The sequence below is a fragment of the Argiope bruennichi genome, chromosome 6 (assembly GCF_947563725.1).
Source record: "Argiope bruennichi chromosome 6, qqArgBrue1.1, whole genome shotgun sequence".
Taxonomy (NCBI): domain Eukaryota; kingdom Metazoa; phylum Arthropoda; class Arachnida; order Araneae; family Araneidae; genus Argiope; species Argiope bruennichi.
Genome location: NC_079156.1, coordinates 79,289,661 through 79,309,753, shown reverse-complemented (window position 1 = coordinate 79,309,753; position 20,093 = coordinate 79,289,661). Strand labels below are relative to the sequence as shown.

The window sequence follows — 20,093 nt, the reverse complement described above, 5'->3', positions numbered from 1 at the left end:
CTATAGCTAAATGCTTGATCAATCTTGCTTTATATTCACCCCTGTATTTTTTTCCCCAGGCAAACATACTGATATCAATTCTTTTCTTCAAACAATCAAAAATGGTAGCGCCATTTTTAAATATGCTTGGGATCGGTCATTTATAACTAATTACCTAATAAATGCTTTGAAACGTAGCGCAATTTTTTTCCCAGTTATGTTATTCCATCCTCTTTGAAATAAAACCTTAAATAAATTGCAGTTTTTTTTTTTTTTTTTACTTTGACAACATCTTTCGTTGTAAAACGAAAGTAAAAGCAGTAGACGCATTGTTTTCAAATAATATTCCATTTTTGTTTAAAAGATAAATTTATATGTCTGAAGTAAGTAAGGAATATTTTCCTTTATATTATTGTGAGTATCCTGAGCAAGTTGAGTGGTAATAAAAAATTTTATCCCATAAAAAAGATTAGAAGGCATTACGAGAATTTAAAAAAAAAAAAAAAAAAAAAAAACATTAATTCATTAACGTCTTTTAAAGTGCCAAGTATTGGCATTCAACTATCAAAATTTCAAATTTTTATATTGGAACTAAAGTTTTCTATTCAAAGCAATAATTACAATGAATTCTTCAACTTAGATATTATGTATATTGGATCAACCCGAGCACATAGCGAGAAAAAGTTATGTACTCACTGCCCCTTGTCAATAATGTTTATTTATTTTTGCTAAAAAATACTGTACTAATCATATTTATAATGATTTTCTCTTCTCTGTACATTCAAAGACTAATAACAAGACCCATGGTACTAATAACTGCCCTTTGTTAGTCTTCACCACGCCACCATAACGGCACTTTAATAAAACCGAATGCGTCATATAATTAAACAGAAAATTATTGTGCAAAACCAATGAATTCATTAAATTAAAACACAAGGTATGGAATTTTTTAAACAGAAATATATGTCATGTGAATGAAATTAAAATGAACCGTAGAAATAAAGCATTTTTGTTTTGATTTAAATATTAGGTTTATCATGTAAATGATGAAATGTACTGATGACATAATATGATGATTAAATTTAATGATAAAATGCCAAGGAATTTAATCGCTTTAAAGTCATTAGATAACGCTTTTTTTCTCCTTGGAATCAAATGGTCTTTGAAGTAGGAATACTTTTGAAGGTGAAGATAGTGATAAACAGAATTTAAAAAAAAAAAAAAAAAAACTGTTCTTCAATTAAAAATTGCAATTTAAATTGCTGAAAAATTTCTTTTGACATTTTTCAAAGGAAATTAAATTAAATTCAAAATGTTAGTCGAACAAATATATCATTGTCTAGTCGAGATTCTGTGAGGGCATATATCTTTTTATTTATTCATTTAAACCTCTATTCAAAACATCGAATTTTATATTTGATTTGTTTGTCTCCATATTATTTTTAAAACCCACTCAAAATCATAGCAATGATAGCATGACGCGAATCAGAAAAATTTTACATTGATTCTTATCTTGAACATTATTTAATAAAAATGTAAATAATAAAGGATATGAGAACATTCTTTTGACTTTTGTATTAGGGATACTTTAAGATGTCAGATATCATAAAAATTCATAATTTTTTTTATTCACTTTTTTTTTCTCCTATACTTTATTTAAACTCATAGATGATTGTTCATATGTTTCTATTTCATAAGAAAAAAAGATAAGAATAAATGTAATGAAAATAAATTTTCCGAATAGATCTTTGATACTATTTGTCATTTTAAATAATTGTTTTTTCAGTTTAAATAAGTCAAAATAAAATAAAAGAATAATAAAAACGATAACTACTTCAATAGATCTTTTCAATTTATTGCAAATCTTAATTCTTCAAAAAAAGAGAGAGATTAAATGTTTATTTCTATTTCATTTTTAATGATATTCTTTTATAATAAATAAGGAAATAGGTAATGGGATATAATTTACCATAGATCAATGTGTGGACTACATATAATGTTAAAATATTAAACAATACAATTTATTTTGGTAGAACTTTACTCAAAATCAAAAAATAAGGAAATAATTAATTTTGAAAAAAATTAAGCCATAAGTTGTCAGTCCTTTAATTCCCAAGTTTTAGCCAATTAATTTTTATTTGTATCATTTTTTTTAGTGGTGTATTTCCGACTAGGCAGCTGCCTAGGGCTGCTGGACTGAGAGCAAGAAGTTTATTTAAAAAAATTGTTATTAGCTAAATTGCTAAAAATTAAATTTGAAAAAATATGAATTCTGTCAAATTTAATTGTTTCAATCTTGTTTGTTTCATCAATTTCATTTAATTACTACAGTATTTACAAGTACAGAGCATCTGCTTATAAATAAAATTATGTACAAATACAGATACCGCTCATTCGTTGTAAATAAAAAAGTAAATAGCTTTTAAAAAAAATTATAAAATAAAAAAATAAATCTAAATTAATAATTAATATATTAATTATTTTAAAAATAAGTTCATATAAAGAACTAAATTGATTAATTTATTAAAAGAGGGTTCACATAATGTAGACTGCTTTGGATCGTAAAATGCCTAAATTCGCCATAATTCTACCATCAATTTTTGTTTACATTCCTTAAAATTTGAACTTTTTAAAGTAATATAAGAATATGTTTGAATTATTGTATACTTATTTATCTGCTTCTGAAGATAATTTTTTTTAATTATTAATTTCTTATTTTGCTCTCAATAATTAACTTTCTTAAATAATTTTTCTATTACTTTTCATGAATTATCTAATAAGAAAAAACCATTAAATTAATCAGCTATGTTGGTTAAATTTAGTTCAATTAATCATATATTAGCTTCAAATTTTGTTTTTCTGTGGATGGCTTGATGCTTATCAATGGAATTCGTTTTTTAAAACAGTTTTTATAGATACATCTTCAATTTTTCTGTATAATGAATGATATTTGAACATCCCTGTGAATACGAAATACGATATCTTTATGCTGTTGTACAGATTCCAAACCTCCATGATGTTTAATATCAATTCCGAAAATGTCAAGAAGATATCGTGATAATGTTGTTGGGCATTTTATGCTCACAACGATATCACATGACGCATTTTATTTTTTTTTCGGAATCGACCTTTCATCAACTCCCCCCCCCCCTTTCCATCTTATACTTCATGATAGATTAGGCATTGTATTTAAGCCACTTCAAAACAGTTTGAATAAAGGATTAAAGACAGTAAAAAGGAAAATGATTTCAATTAAACTATTTTTTCAATTATCTTGATCAGCTCAAAACAGTGTTTCTAATAACCTGGAATTCATTTAGTAAAGTAAATAAAGCAAAGTAAAGAATGAAAGAAGTAAAACAAGCAATTTTTAAAAGCAATTTAATAATAAGAGATTTTAGAAGTGGTGAAAAAAAATGCACTTGCCCAGGGAAAAATAATAGTGCACTTCTAAAATAGTCGATAAATATACACTTCTACACAAGTCGATAAATATATTTTAAAAATCATTCTGATAACTGATTTTTATATAATTTTTTGAATTCATTCCGAAAATGAAATCTGTTTTTCTTTCTTTCTTTCTTTTTTTTTTTTTTTTCTATCACGTAAGGTTTCCCACATAGCATTTTCCTATTTGAAAAGAGGGGGGGATCAAAATAGCTTGAATTTTTTTTTTATTTTATCACTATATTATTACATACTTCCTATTTATATTCTAACATTGTTATTATTAAAATGATAAATAAAGTAATGAAAATGCAACAATTCCTCACGATAAACTTATTTTCCTCCTTTTCTTCAGATGAACTTGCCTGGTATTCTACCTTTTAAACATTCCTGTAATGGCGCGGAAGTTTGGGGAGTTAAGTTGATCGTGCTTGTCATCTGACTGTTGTGCGAAAGTAAGAGGTCAGTTACAAAATAACCTTAATGTTGCTCCAAAGCGAGACGCTAATATTACTTAACCAAACAATTTTTTTTTAACATCCATTTATAGTGGTTAATCATGCTAATATACCACGTTTACTGCCATTACTTTTTCATTTTCTTTACGTTTTGACGAAATCTTTCACCTTCATTCATGTTGAGAGAACTTAAATTTTCTGAGTAATAATCTGAATCGAAATGAAGGAAGATGAATTTTTAAGCTAATATTACACCCTATTATGTTACAATTTGTTAAAAATCTCTTGTATAATAGATTTTAGTTTGGGCTTCGTTGGTAAATATAAAGTCTCTTTTTCATCCTTTTTCCTCATATTTTTTCCATTCTGAGCTCAAAATTTTCATTCATCAGCCTTTTTTTTTTTTTTTTTTTTTTTTAATGTCAAATCCATTGAATACGCTTTTATTAAAATTTTGCTTAAAAATAAATTCGGAAACTGTTCACAAAGATGATTTAACCCTTTGCGGCACACTACACTTTAAATTTTAAACTAAAAAGAAAAGTAAATAACCTATTTAGGCACACAGGAGTACACAGATTAAATTTCATGAAGACTGTACTTATCGTTTGATTGCGGCGCAGTGTTCCATCACCTGGAACACTGCGCCGCTAGAGCTCTGAAAAGTGCAACTAAGCGAGTATTGCAGTGAAGCGCGAAAATGGGAAAAATCTCTAGAATTTGAATTAAATATATAAACACTATGTTATAATTTTGTAGCAGATTTAGCATGATCGAAGGTGCACCATAAGGAGGCATGCTCAGATTGCTATTGCACTGCAATTTTTGAAGCATTTTAGATGTTTCGGAAAAAATTAGTTGATGTCTCCACGCCAATCTCAATACAATTAATTTACAAAAAAAATTTAGTTACATATTTTTAATTATATATATACATATATATAGTTAAAAATATTTACACTATTGTGTAAAACGGACGTTAGAGAAACTCAAAATAAAGAGCAGGAAACAGCTCTAAGTAAAGATGACCAAAGCTACTGACAAAAAAAAAAAAAAAAAAAAAGGATAAGGAAACCACAAAACTTCAGACCATAGATAGGGTTGGCCATTTCCAAGAATTCTGACCGTCCCAAACACTATTTCTTGAATTGAGTTCATTTTCCACGCAAAAGGAAGAACAATATATGAAGACACATGTGTTCTCTTTCCGGCATAGCGACCTGCCGAGTAACACTATCGGCGTAGTGTTCCAGCTGACGGAACACCTAAATTTTTCCAATTTTATTATTTATACGTATGCTTTCTGCATAAAAAAGGTTTAAAAATTATATAATAAATAATTTAAGATGCAGCCAAAAAAATAACATTGAAATTATTTTTCTAACAATTATTTTTAGTAGAAAAAAATTAACAATATTCTTTGACAGCAATAGGTTGACAGCTATAGCTAAAAATTACAGATCAGCTTGCTTTAAAGTGTCATCCATTATTAAAAAAGGAGATTAAAAGTGAATCAAACATTTTTTTTTTCATTTATAATTTAATTTAACAATATTAGAAGCGAGCGAAGTTGTGTTTCATGAAGTGGAACACTGTGCTGCAAAAGGTTAAACATTCTCGTTTTACCAAGAACACTTTTACAAATTCTGTCATAAAGGCAAAGGTTTATGAAGAAGTGAAGTAAAACCGTTTTTGGAATTAATCAAAATTTCCTTCTGAATTTTTTATTTCCTGTACCAATATCTTCCTTTTCATATCCTCCAAATTCAAGCCAAAATAAGCAAAAAAAAAAAAAAAAAGTATCATTTTTTTAATTATATTATTATATAGCAGAAACAATCAAATAAATTAATTCATTCTTTGGAAGCCATTTCTCTCAAGAGCAATATAAACGAAAACTAAAAAAGCATTTCTATTCTAAACTCAAAATTATATGCACGTGTCTTCAGCTAGAACCAGATTATTAAGCAGACAAAGTAGGCAATTTTCTAAGGGTCCTTTAGGAGAAACCCGTAGACAGTTTTTTTTTTTGTTATATTTTTAGAGCAATTAAATTTTATACTTTCATTGAATTTACGAAGACCATATACTCGAACTTATTCAAATTAAAATAAAGTATTGTTTAAATATTAGAAAAATCATCAAACAAGAATATAAATTATTTTTTATAAGATTTATATTATATTATATTAGAAGATGTGTCCATCTAGAAGAGCTAAAGTCTTGTTAGTAATATCTCAGATTTTATGGACAATGGTTTTAAAACGAAATATCATTCAGAGAAAGATTTTTTTTTTTCATCATGTTGGTGCTTATAGACTGACATACTGTCTATAAGGCATGATACAAAAATCGTTTAAAACATTCTTTATTCAGGGCGGACATTTGAACTAAAGCTACCAAACTTGGTATTTATTTACTTTTAAGGTAGTAAATGCATATTGAGAGATGATTTTTTTTCAAGATTTGTATTTTTTATTAAAAATCAACCAGAATTTTTTCGTTTTTCCCTCAGTAATCTCGGTTGCTATAATTACTGCGTTTATACATACGTAAGTCGCAGCGATATTAAAAATATACTTGTATTTTTTGCATTCGTTATTGTTATGCAAATAAAAGTAAATTCTAAAAAGAATTATAGCCGAATTAAGCCGAAAATAGCATCATATTAGGGTACTTTGGATTAGAAGTTCGAATCTCCTTTGATTTTTAAAGCACTAAATGCAAGATACATGCCAAGCAATTTTTTTCTTACTTCAGTATTTTCTATTCTTTTCTAGCCGCTGTCGGCGGTCAGCTTTAGCTAACCAATTAATTTAATTGAGTTTATCAAATCATGTCATCTTACGTTGATAAACTAAATTTTATTGCCGTAAAAAGAAAGTATTATTTTAAATTAATTTGAAGAATAACCATATAGTCCAGTCGAATTTTTCACTGTGGAAAAAATACATATAATGAATTTTCTTTCCCTTTTTAGGTTATTGGGTTGGCGAACCATAACAGGCTACTTTCTACCTTTTCTACTGGATAAAGGAGGGGAGCAGGGTGGTGGTGGTGAAACATTGATTTTTCTTGTCTAAATAAACGGGTTATTATCGAAGAGGAAAGTTTACAATTAAAATAGTATGCATGAAAAAGACTTATGAAATAAGTCACGAGACGCTAAATAGCTTAATTAAATCAAGAGTAAATTCCCCCCCCCCCCAAAAAAAAAGCGCACACATATAATGTAAACACATACATTTTTTTAAGCAGCAGGCCGAAGAGATAAGACACTATTGCAATCTTAAAACTTCGCTTTATTCCATCCTGGGAGGCATAATTTATGTACAAGCAAATAGTGACGAGTACGTCAATCTATAGCAGGAATCAAGAGCGTAAGAGAAAGAAATATTTTCCCCGATGGTTATATATTATGAAATTTCTGATAGGGATTTCTTTACAGGTGTCGTTTTAGGTACCCGGAATATAGGTATCTTTTAAAAGAATTCGCTTAGCTAGACAGATTTTTATCCTTTCATTCAGAGCGTGTGAAAGTGCGGATTAGCAGTTTTTCAGAGCTCATATAGCATTAATTAAATAAATTATTGTAAAAATAATTATAAGGTGGAATTGGATCAGGAAATAAGCGAACATTTTAGAATGAAGTTAATAGGGTTAAATTAAGATAAAAATTAGGAAATTAATTAGGGCTTAATCTAGATTTTAGAATATCATTACACACACACACACATATATAGTTTTACTTCGTGAAATCTTTGAAATTCCACTTAAGTGTCACACAAAAGTAAAATTTTCATATCGATATTTGTATTATTTTTGAAAAATTAAACTCTCAGGAGGAAAGCTGGCTATCGAAAAATACTCAGAAGTATTTTTATATTATTATTGTAATACAATTTCAGGTTGTATTATAATGATAGATTTGTAGAAAAAAAAGCAGGGAAATTAAATGAGAAAAAGAATATTGATCTTTGGCGACTGACCCCTTAAAACATTAAATGATGCCGTGAGAGCAGCGATGCGTGACTTGTACCATTGGAAAATTCATTATTTCTTAATATTGAGACAAAACATAACTTCAATTTTCGGTACTTTTTTTTTTTTTTTTTCAGAAAATCGACTTTTATTGCATCATCTGAAATCTTCGAACGATCCCTTCAAAATATAACTTTTTCTGTCTGCGAATTTGGACTGTTAGAAAAGTGTTTTTAGATATTTTTAACTGAACTCATATATATGAAGTAGTCAGAAGCTTTTGTTATGAAGCTTTATGCTGGAAGAAGTCAACAATCCCAACGCAAAGGATGGTAAACGTAAAATAAGAATTTTTCCTTTTGTTTTCTATATTTAACTAAATAGTTCTTTTTAAAAATCCTATTGAAGAACATTAAAATATAAATGATACCATTATATAATTAATAAAATAATGTTATTTATTAATAACTAAAAAGAAATTCAAGCCTATTTAAAAAAGTCTTCATTGCGAAATGATGCAATTCCATAAAGTTATGAATTGCACTTCGTCAGAAACAAAGAACAGTCGTGTAAGCGGGTCTGATGCACGCTAAATCCGTCGGGTGTGGTGTGGAAGTTTGGAGAAGGGATGCCAGCTCAGGTATCATTCTCGTCATCTGCCCGTGGTTGAAAATTACGAGGTCCATCCCAAAATAGCCCTTGTTTTGCTTTAAAATGGGATGCTAATATACTAAACTAAACTATTAAAAAAAACCCCTACTAAAACTGAAATTTAAAAAAAAATAATAACATTCATTTCTCTAAGGAAAACTCGCTCTTATGATTTCTTATAAAATCATTTTACTATTAAGAAAATATTCTCAGGGGAAAAATTTCCAAAATTATTGGAAGTAAAAAAATTAATAATAATTAAAAAAAAATGACTCATTTCTTCATTTATTGAAATGCGTCGCACGGCATTTAAACTATTTGAAAAGTACAATATCCACTATGCCTGTTTTCTTTATTTTCACCTAAAATAAGAGCACGGTTAAAAATAGATAATTTATCTATATTTGATGAAGTATACGCAGAAGCAGAGCATAATGAGAGAGAAAGGAAGGCAGTGGCATAATGACGGTGACATGAAAGATGCCACAAAGGTATTGTTAAAGGTGCCGAAAATACTGTTTTATTCTTACTATTAGGCATATAAGCGTTTTGGTTCAGTTTTGGAAGGACTTAGCTAAGGCACAATATTAGTTCCATTACTTCACTTTTTAAATAAATTTAAGAAAGAGGCCAAAAGGAATGGTCCTTCCTTAGTATCATTTATTCTCCAAGGTCAATATACATTTAAGAAAAAATTAAAATATATGCTGTAAAATATAGAGAATAAGATTTTTAAGATGCGGCATTTTATTTTCATAATAAATTTTTTAACCAAAATAACTTTGATTTCATTGATTTATATTTTTAATTTCTTATTTAACTTTGCTTGTTTCATATTTCTTAAGAATGGAATTTTGTAGCTAGCTGATTTGTTACTCACTTCCTCATGCATTAGATCTATGAAATTTTATACAGTTATTTGTTCTCAATGGCAATAGAATATTTTAATAATTTTAAGAATATTAATTAGCAATCAATATTTGGATTTAGTAAAAAAATTGATATTACTAAAGTGGCAACCCCAAAAAAATAATTTCAAAAATATTAATTTATAGTTTTTACAATATTTGTAACCATGAATTAGGAAACATTCAAAATGGTTTTATTAATGTAATAAAAAGTAAGAAATAATTGTTTTTAAATAGAAAAAAAAAGCAATATTATAAAGATGCGGTGAAAGACCGTTAGAAAGAAATTTTTGGATGTCTATTAAAAGTTAAAATACAGTTATATGCATGATTAAAATTCCAATTTATTTTTAATCTTGGGATTTATAATTTTGTTTTGACGTCCATATTTTTGATAAAAAATTAAGAATATTATAATCAATAAGAATTAAAAAAATATATTGTTCGAACTGGAGTATTATTAACGCGAACTAAAATATTAAAGATTACGTGCAAATTAGAATATTTATTCTTAGCAGTATAAAATATTAATCAAAGTTAATCATACCCTTCCCCCACCAAAAAAAATCATAATTCCTTAGAAAATGGATATTAATTAAAGAAAGATGGTCGATTTTGAATATAGTGTTTTGCTTATGGCATTCAATTCCCTAGTAAGGTAAATACGTTTTATATCTTTTGTAAAATCGAAATGGACATTGTACAAAAGGAAAACCAGGAAATAATAAACATTTATTTATCAGAATATTAAAAAAGAAAAATAATTCGTTTAAATCAAAAAATATAGAGTTGAAAAGAAAAATCATAAAAGTGAAGAAAATCAAGATAAGAACAAACTAATCAAGATAACAACAACAACAAAAAAAACAAACCCTACCATTTCTTCCATAAAAAGTAGGAAACGTTATAAATATGATTACAATTCCAATTTAATAAGAATATACGCCTTATACTCTTGCGATTTTTAATTTACTTGACCTCCAAATTTTTTATAAAATAAAATATCTTCTCTTTTTAATACATTGATGTAATCATTCTTTAAAAATTATATGAATTAGTTTGTATTGCATTCTGGGAAAAGCAAATATCAATAGAGTGATAATTTTTTTAAAAGATCTAATTTAGCTTATTATTTTTAAAAATATATTAAGCTTATTAATAAATAATAATAAATATTAATACATTTCTAAAAGTTTAATAAATACAATACAATATAGAATGATTAAGTAAAATGATGTCAATCGATTTTACACAATATATATCAAAGAAAAGCATTTTTAATATCAACTTTTCATAAGTTTTTTCGTATATGGGTAGAAATTTATTCAATCGGCCACAATATTCTTTGAATATATTTTAATTATTCAGGCATTTTACATTAGCATACATTTTTAAGTAAATATGACATTAAACGTTTGACTGCTTTAAATAAAAACTACAAACTCGAAAATATATAGAACAAAAGCTCAATTTTATTATTAAAAATATTTATTAAATAAAATATCATATATTTTGGCAAGGTTAAATAATTTTTATTCGTAGTCGCTTTCTTAAAAATCAACCTTGCATTAAATAAATCATGTTATCTTAAAAAAAATTATAAGGTAGAAAATATGTAATAGATTTTATAAGCAATCATGACTAAATTAAAAGTAAATAAAACTAAATTAAAGTAAAACTAAACACTACAGTACAGAATTTTTTGCCAAATTGTAGAAAACTCGACAAATATTAACTAAAGAATACATTTATATTACCATATTTGGCAATTTAACGCCTTTAAAAAATTACAGCTTGATGAATATACTGTATTCTTTAGTTTACCTATAAAAAATCGGTATACTTGCGATTTCAAGATTCCATATTCTTAAAACAATAATTTCACTGTTACCCAGTAAATGCCAACATAATCAGCAATTGCTTCAATATATTTTAGAACAATGACAGATGTGCCAAAACAGTTCAGTTGAGAGAGTGTAGACTGAAAATTTGAAGATCCTTGTTTCGATAGATAATTCTCGGTAGTATAGTGACCAGAATCATTGCCTATCAAGCTAAAGAATGGGGTTTGATTCCCGTTGGGGAGTTTTTTAAAAAATAATTTAATTCTTTTTCAAGCACAAATTTTAAAGGTGCAAAAAGTTATCACAGATAAATTAAATGTAGAATTTTTTTTTGTGCACATATAAATGTCAACTCAAAATGTCCATTCATTTTACAAATTATGTTAACAGAAATAAAGGAAGAGAGGTCATTATTTATTAAAATCTGGAAGTCCTTAAGTTCATATGCAGAAGATTTTCATTTTTTTTTAATATGCTCTGAAACACTACAAAAGTACATGAAAAACTATTATACCGAAATGAATTATCAAGTAAATATTCATATTTCTTATGCAAAATAAACAATATGTCGCAGAAACATACAAGATGTTATTGAATAATTGCCATAAAATATATAAAAAGTAGAATGCAATTATTTGTATTGATATCTACTTTAATTTAGAATATTTTATTACTGTGCAAGACAAAAACAGGGATTTATTATTTTCATTTATGGAAAAATTGCACCAAGAGTGAAGAAATGCTTTCATATTCTTCAAGTCAATACTTTTGGTCATGTTTGAGCCATACTGAAAACCTTTTGAGTTATAAATCATTTCATCACAATATTTTTAATTAATGAAACTTAGTAAGCTATTTTTTTTCTGTCACTAATCCCACATTTTTTTTGTGACAATTATTTATCTAGGGAGCACATAGATATTAATAATAATAAAAAGAGCATAATAGAAAATTTATTTTTACTGGATTTCATTCAACAATTAACATTTCATCAATGAAATGGTACAATGTGAAGTCCATTTCATCATAGTTGCTTGGATAGTATCATAACATTATTTTGTCATTAAACAATGCAATTTCAGCCAATAAACAACCTCTCTCACCCTTTTATGTTATTACCATAGATGACAATCTTTCTAAAGTATCAATATTAGCAATATCAACTCTTTCACACTATATGCTTATGCTACTTGCTAATATTACACATGGTCATTAAAATCATTAATTTAAAATAATGTTATTTCTTTTAAGAAGTCACTAAACTTTTGTTTGTGTTTGATATTTAGAAAGAAATGACAACCAAATCATATAGTCATTTATTTATTAAAGATGACAAAGCAGTTTGAAGGTGTGTTTTTTCCCCCCTTTTATTTTTCTGTAGTTAAAGAGAACATCACATGAGTTTAGTATAAATTTTGACACAGGATAAAATTCTCACAACCCAATTACATGATCAAAATGTATGTTTCTTTTTCAACAACAGAAACACGGTGGATATAAACAATACAAAATGAATGAATGAATAAAGTAACAAAAATATATACAAAAATGAGTGTTATATATAAAGATCTATACACACAGATCTATGCATAACTTCATGATTAGATGACTCAATTCATTTGATTCATAAAGGCTTTAAAAAAATAATTATTCAGTCCCATCAATACTACTATACATTCCATATATTTCCTCCACTTTAAAAAAAAAATCTTGCTTTCTGTTGATAAGAAACAGTTTTGTATTGCTATAAATTGTTAAAAAAATGTTAAAATGACATAATTTGTTTTACAAATACTATATTATATGGAAGGATAACAAGAGGATGATTTGAGAGTTCATTTTACTTTTTTTTTCTTTCTTTACAAGAGCTCTCTATAATTTATTAGTACATACAAAATTAAAGTATTAAATTTCAAATAACTTGAAAAAAAAAGCACTTTAGCATTAAACAATAATATCTAATTAATGGATTACAAAAATTCCATCAAAATTTTCAAATACTTTCCTCCCCCTCCACATAATTCCACTCAGAAAATTACATCTCAATTATGAAAATTTGTTTGTTTGACTATAAAAATCATTAAATAATAATAAATGGAATATATTTATACTTAGAAAATGTGTACTAGAAATCTAATGAAAAAAAAATTTAATAAATACTCATTTTAGATCTTTCAGTAAACTGGCAGCTTTTATAAGCAAAGTGAATTATGTATATTGGAAAAAGTTTAGCAAAAACAGTTCTCTGTTTTTAGAATTGATCAGGTATTGTTTAATTGACAAAATCTGCATTTATATTTTTGAAGTAAAATTAGAAAACAAAGTAGCATATATTCTTATTTTTGATGCAATGTCATTATATACACAGAAAATACTATACAATACTGAAAAACAGAATAGCTGGAGAGAATGAATACTGCATAGAGAACAAAACATCAGTTCTTTTCCAAACTGAAACTGGCTAGGTAATACAGATGTACCAAAATTGCACATCATATAATTAAAAAAAAAAACATTGTTTAGAAATATTGTTTTATATTGTATATTGAAACTCTGTTTTGATAAATAACTAAATGCCTATCAATATGGAAAGGTATCTGTAGGTTTGAGGTATAGATTACAAATTCTCCGAGTTTTTATGTTGATAATATTAGTCAAACTCATTTTGAAAGAAAATGCAGTGTTTCAAAACTTGTGATCATTATTTTAGTATGTTATAGAATAAAACCAGATAAACACGAGTCAACTTACAATGTATGCTAGGAACTTAATATGTGAAATGACAGAGGACATTTTTCAGTTTCTGTCCTTTTTATCTTCTGATCATGATAAATAGAATAATAATTTCATTAAACCAGCAAGAAGCATGTTGTAGAAAAGATGGAAATACTGGCTGAGTTCAAAGATGGGGTATCTTTGAACTCAGCAGTGAAATCAAGGAAGGGGATGGGATGGTGTATGTAATTTTCATTTCCTTATAAAAACCTATAATTTCCTTATAAAATTATTGAAGACAAAACAATATTTTTAAGTAAAAAAATAAACTTTTTATTAGGCCTTTTCATAGTTGTGATTCTTTAAAAGTTAAGTGAAAAGAGAATTTCAATCATTGAAGGAAAAGAAAATTTCACCTCTCCTCTGTTAATTAAACCTGTCATTTTCATAATGGTTTGAGCTTTGAGGATAAAAAGAATGCAACAGATGAAAGTTTTCTGATGGAAAGTCACAAGTTTAATGTTAAAAAGCAGCTGAAGTTAAATTCTGAAAGTAAATATAATTCAAACTTTAATAAACATAATATATTACTCTAACCAGTTGGGAACCAAAATAAGATTATTTTACTTATCATTTTCAGAAGATATCAAGGGAGAAACTGCTAGAAAATACCTTCTAGAACCACCATTATATACTCCGATGAATTCTGAGTATATAATATATGCTTAATTGCTTTTTTTCTAGCTGTTTTCTATCACCGGCTAAGTAATTACCAAGTAATTTGAAACACTGTGTACATAATGATGAAAATCAGATAATAAAGATACAAACGAACGCAATAAGAAATAACTTACAAAAACCGAAATGAAAATACGAAAACTAGAATGGAAATGATGTATAAATGTTTTAAAATGTGCAATAAAAGTGAATAATTTTACATTAGCATGTTTCACTTAAAAAAAGGATTAGTCAATTTTTTCTCCCCTTATTGTTATAAAAAACAATTTGTTTATTTATGAACATTAAGAAATAGCATAAGTTGGAGACAGTAACAGATGTATCATGACATTAGATATAACCACCATATAAAATAAATTATTTTACATGTTTATTTAATATAATTGTATACTGCATATCTAAGACCTATAACTAAAAGACATGGCATTTATTTGAAACAGTCATACGGAAGGGGAGACAAACATTTTCCTTTCATTCATTATTCTTTTAAATTATTGCCATTATTACAAAACTTAATTAAAGTGCTGCCAACAACATTTCATAATTACATTAACTGTTATGAAACAATAACAAGACAAATATTAGCTGCAGAAGCTTTAAAAATCAGCTTCTGATTCAAACTTTAAAAAAAATGGAAAATTTAAGCAATAAAATTGCATACAATCAATTTTGTTTCATTGTATAATACAATATAGATAACTTGGATCAACTTAAAAAAAATATTTTTTCATCATATTTTGAATTTTATCATGAAACTCATTTTTGAAGCTAAACTTTCAAATTATATTTGAGAAAATAAATTTAGGTTCAGATTTAAGATCACATATATAGTTAATAAAATCATATCTCAGAGATTAATAAGTTTAAGGGGAGAGGGAAGAATTTTTTACTTTTTAGTGTTTCATTATTTTCAATGTCTGAAGTATTGAGAATAATGAACATTACTGAGAAACAAGATAATATACTTATATAATGGACGATAAAAACAAATAGGCTTATTCCACAAATATTTGCTATTTTAAATATAGCAAACACATCACATGTAAATATTTCATAAATATGTTTAATATTATTGCATTAATTATCAACCAATTTTTTTTTGTATTTTAACTAATTTTTGAAATATTATACAGTCTTTAACATTGATATAACATTCTTTACACAATATATTTTTAAGAAATATACAATCAATTAACATTTTGCTGACTTTGTGTAAACCAACACATGTGAGCAGCAATTTTGTATAACAGAAGGTAAGATGTTGTATTGCTCACCCTTAACAATGCATGGGCCTTAAAAGATGTCACAATGTAGGTATGATTTTAGAACAATGATGCATTATTGCTTCACTAAAATGATATTCAACAAAGTTTTTTTTTTATTAAAAAAATCTAAAAACACAGAAAATGCTGCAAGATAAAGTTGAATATCTTATATAAAAGAACCAACTTTAAAATACTTCTAAATACAATAAATATTAAAAATTTCTACAAAACCATCTTAAGAAAAAAGTTCAGAACATACATATTTTTCATACAGCACTGAAAAACTGAAAAATGCATGCAAAAACACAGAAAAAAACTTTTTCAGGAATGACTGAATAAAGAAAACATAACTTAAATGAGTATTCAAATACTTCTTAAAAATGAAATGATTAATTTGAAATAATTTTTAAAATAATTAAAAAAAAACAATTGTTCAAACTACAGGGTGATTATAATTAAACTTCCCCTATAAACAGCATCATACAATGCTATTGGGTGAACTGATTGCAACAAAATTTGGTATATAGACTATATACAAAATGCGCTCACAAAATTTCGAAAAAAAAAAAAAAAAAAAAAAAAAAAAATCCAAAATGTCTTCCAGAGGGCGCTGTTTCCGTTTTAGTCATTTATTGTGTTAAAATTAATGTTTTCCGGTAAAGGCGCCCTCTGGTGGACATTTTGGAACTAAAAATTTTGTTTCGAAATTCTGTGTATAGTTTATATACTAAATTTTGTTGCAATCCGTTCGCCCGTTTGCATTGTATGATGCTGTTTATAAGGGAAATTTAATTATAACCACCCTGTATGTTAAAACTAATTATTTTTTCTAGTTTATATATAAAAAATTATTGCTACAATACAATTTTATTTAAAAATCAGGTGTGTCTTTTTATTAGATTAATATAAACAAGGATAAGTTAACTTTTGAAAATAAAATTAATCAATTAATAAAATAAGGGCATTTCAGGAATAAAAAAGTAGAATTATTCCTCTAGAGGCAGAAGAATATTTGCTATTTTTATTTTCTATCATCATAGAAAAAGTTTCAATCTTTAATTTGTAAAAATATATTGCAGAAATGGACTAGACACATCAAATCAAAATGACAAAATAAAGATTTAAAATTTTAGATTGAGCAATCTTGCTAACAAAATATGTATTTTTTCCATCAATATTTTATAATATTTAATATATTCATCTCTCAAAACAATCTAAAGTCATGATTTACTTCAGAGCTAGGTAGAATGAAATATACATACATATATATATTTATACAAGTTATACTTCTTCATTTTTAAGTTAAAAAGAATCTGATTTTCTTTTTAGTCAGACTCAGCTTTAAAACATCATCTCTTCTATTTCCACTTCTTTTTAAATACATTAAAATTACACAGTGGCTTGAATTCTCTGTTAGGAGCAGCTTTGACCATCTTCTGATTGCACAGATGGGTTTGCAGTGCTACCACCTGAAATATGATTATCTTTAAATTAATACTTATATATATAAAAAAAATCAAAACACAATAAACAAACACAATACAAAACACAAGAGGATTATTTCCCCCTTTTATGCATTACTAGACGATAAGATCTTTGAATCACCTAGGCCGTCTACAGATATGACACAGCTTCACCTATCTACTGTTACTATTTTAACATATTCATAAAAAAAATTGCATTATAAACTCCTGATTATATTGCTATTCAATTACTGAATCATTGCAAAAACTGAACTGACAGCATTTATTGTTTCATGGCATTATAATCACATATACATATATAAATTTAATTATTATAATGTGATTTAAAAATCTATTACTGATAAAATATGCTGTGAAGCTGTTTCTAAGCTCTTTAATTGACAAAGAAATTTAAGTAATTATAGAAATGACAAAACTTTCGTGCAATTTAAAACAGATTTTTGATTCTTTTGAATTCTTAAAAATAGCAATATAGTTTTTAACTGGATACCTTTATACAATATTTCTATTTTAACAAATTCTGAATGAATGATTTAAGTGCACAACAGCCACATTTTACTTAAAAATTGAATAATATGCACAACTAAATCCCCTTGAAATATATAAATATGACTAATAATTTTGTGAAAAAAAATTATATTAAATCTTATTTAATTAAACATAGATTCAACATCAAAATTATCTGAATAGTGCATAACATGCAACTTACCAGATTCCTTGATTTTTTTGCGTGCTTTTCTTCTTTTGTGGTCAATAGCTATTACCTCTGCTCTCAAAGCCAGATACTTTTTACGAAGTGCAGCCATTTTATCTTGTAAGACTGCTATTCTCTTCTCAGGATCCTTCTCATCTGTAAGTGAAATTTATATTTTAACAAAGGTGCTAATAAAAATTGTTAAAAAAAATCATTACTGAACTTTTATTTTTAAGCCACTTTATCTTTTTTTAAATTGCTCTATAAAAGAGAAATAGCTGAACAAACTTTGTATGTAGGTTTCATCGTAAATATGCATTTTAAATAACTATCAAATTAGGTGAACATTTACATATTTTCTTACCCTTTTTTAATACCATTTTAATAGCAAAAACTAAAAAGGAAAAAAAAAAAAAAAAACACTTTTAAATTATTCTCAACCGATTAAAAAAACAATGTTAAATAATTAAGTACTTAAAAAAAGATATCATCTGATTAATTTTGAAAACAACAAGCTGCTTATAAATAATTTGATTAAGCTGTGCATACATTTGTAATCTAAAAATGATAAAACAAGTTTAGCAAATTTATTTTGTAAATTTGAATCTTTAAGGAATCTCTACTTTTGCTGATTTTTTTCTAATTAGCAACAAGAAATTTCACAAATTATTATTATACTTATAGCAGTAGAGTAAAGAAAAATGTGAAATAAAGAAAATTGAATTTAAAAGTAATTTATATTAAGCACAGAGAAACTATTAAAAAAAATTAAACATTCAGATCAACAAGTTATTTGAGAAAGGATTTCACACTTGGCTAATTTACCAAAATTAAATTTACATAATGAAAATTTAAAAATCAGAGTAAAATATGAGACTTATTAATGTAAATATTCACCCTAACTGACAAATATGCGAATTTAATGGAAAGTTTTATGGTTAAGTTAATATTGCCTTAAAATTTTCAGGGCATATAATTCTCAAACTGAAAGGAATATACATACGCAAAGGAATGTAGAAGTATCTAGATGATTCTGATGTATTAGAGAGCCGATGGGGTAATGACTTGCTGAAATTGAGGGAGGACAAGCTGGAGTATGGAGGTGAGCTGGAGGTAGCCGGAGAAGTGCCAGAAGAATCTTCACAGTAACTCTCCACTATTTATTAAAAAGAGCACAAGGAAGAAAAAAAAAGAAAATTTAGGAAAATATTCATAAATTTGAAAATTACTTCAATAAAAAAAACCCAATACTTATTAATTAAGAAGGAAATTACATTTACATTTTATAAAATGAGGAAAGTTTTTTTTAAAAAATTAAACACATCTTGTACATTATAATTCTTTTATTGAGAAATTGATTTACAACATAAATATTTTTCAATAGAACATCATTATTTGATTGTAAGAAAGAATAAGTTATAATAAAAGGATTGATTAAGTTTATTTTAGAATTATTTAAACAACTGTTAATGCCAAACGAAGAAAAAAGAATAAAGTCATTAATCCTCTCATTATACAATATATAATCACAAAACATGCACAGCAAATAAAATAATAAAAAGAAAATAAATAGAAGTTAAAATTAAACCATAACTTTTATAGCAAATATAATAAATTATTTAATTTTTAGATTTTTCTTCACTAAAAATATCAGGTGGTTGTATAATTTAATTACACTTATTAACAGAGTACACATATTTTTTTTCAAAGGACTGTTTAAGAAAATGAGATCACTTAATGCATTTATTCCTTACACTTATTAAAGAAGAGAAATCTTTAAATGATCATCAATTAAAATTTCTTTTTTTTTAAATTAATGAATTTTTTTTTTGTAATTTTTAAAATTAACACATTCTTGTAAAATTACATTTTTCAATTCAATTCAAAAAATATTTTTTAAAATATCTACTTAGATTTCATAACTTTTCA

At 26.1% G+C, this 20,093-nt stretch overlaps 1 protein-coding gene across 1 annotated transcript in view; it reads right to left on the bottom strand.

The window, feature by feature from the left end:
- Positions 1 to 16,557: 16,557 nt before the first annotated feature.
- The window catches only part of LOC129971229 (AT-rich interactive domain-containing protein 4B-like), a 38,018-nt gene continuing 34,482 nt past the window's right edge, over positions 16,558 to 20,093 (bottom strand). Inside the window, exons 19-21 of the mRNA XM_056084815.1 lie at positions 19,168 to 19,320; positions 18,180 to 18,320; positions 16,558 to 17,455 (exon numbers count right to left, since the gene is read on the bottom strand). Coding sequence (XP_055940790.1) covers positions 17,400 to 17,455; positions 18,180 to 18,320; positions 19,168 to 19,320 — 350 coding nt within the window. The 3' untranslated portion in view covers positions 16,558 to 17,399. The remainder of the gene's footprint in view (positions 17,456 to 18,179; positions 18,321 to 19,167; positions 19,321 to 20,093) is intronic.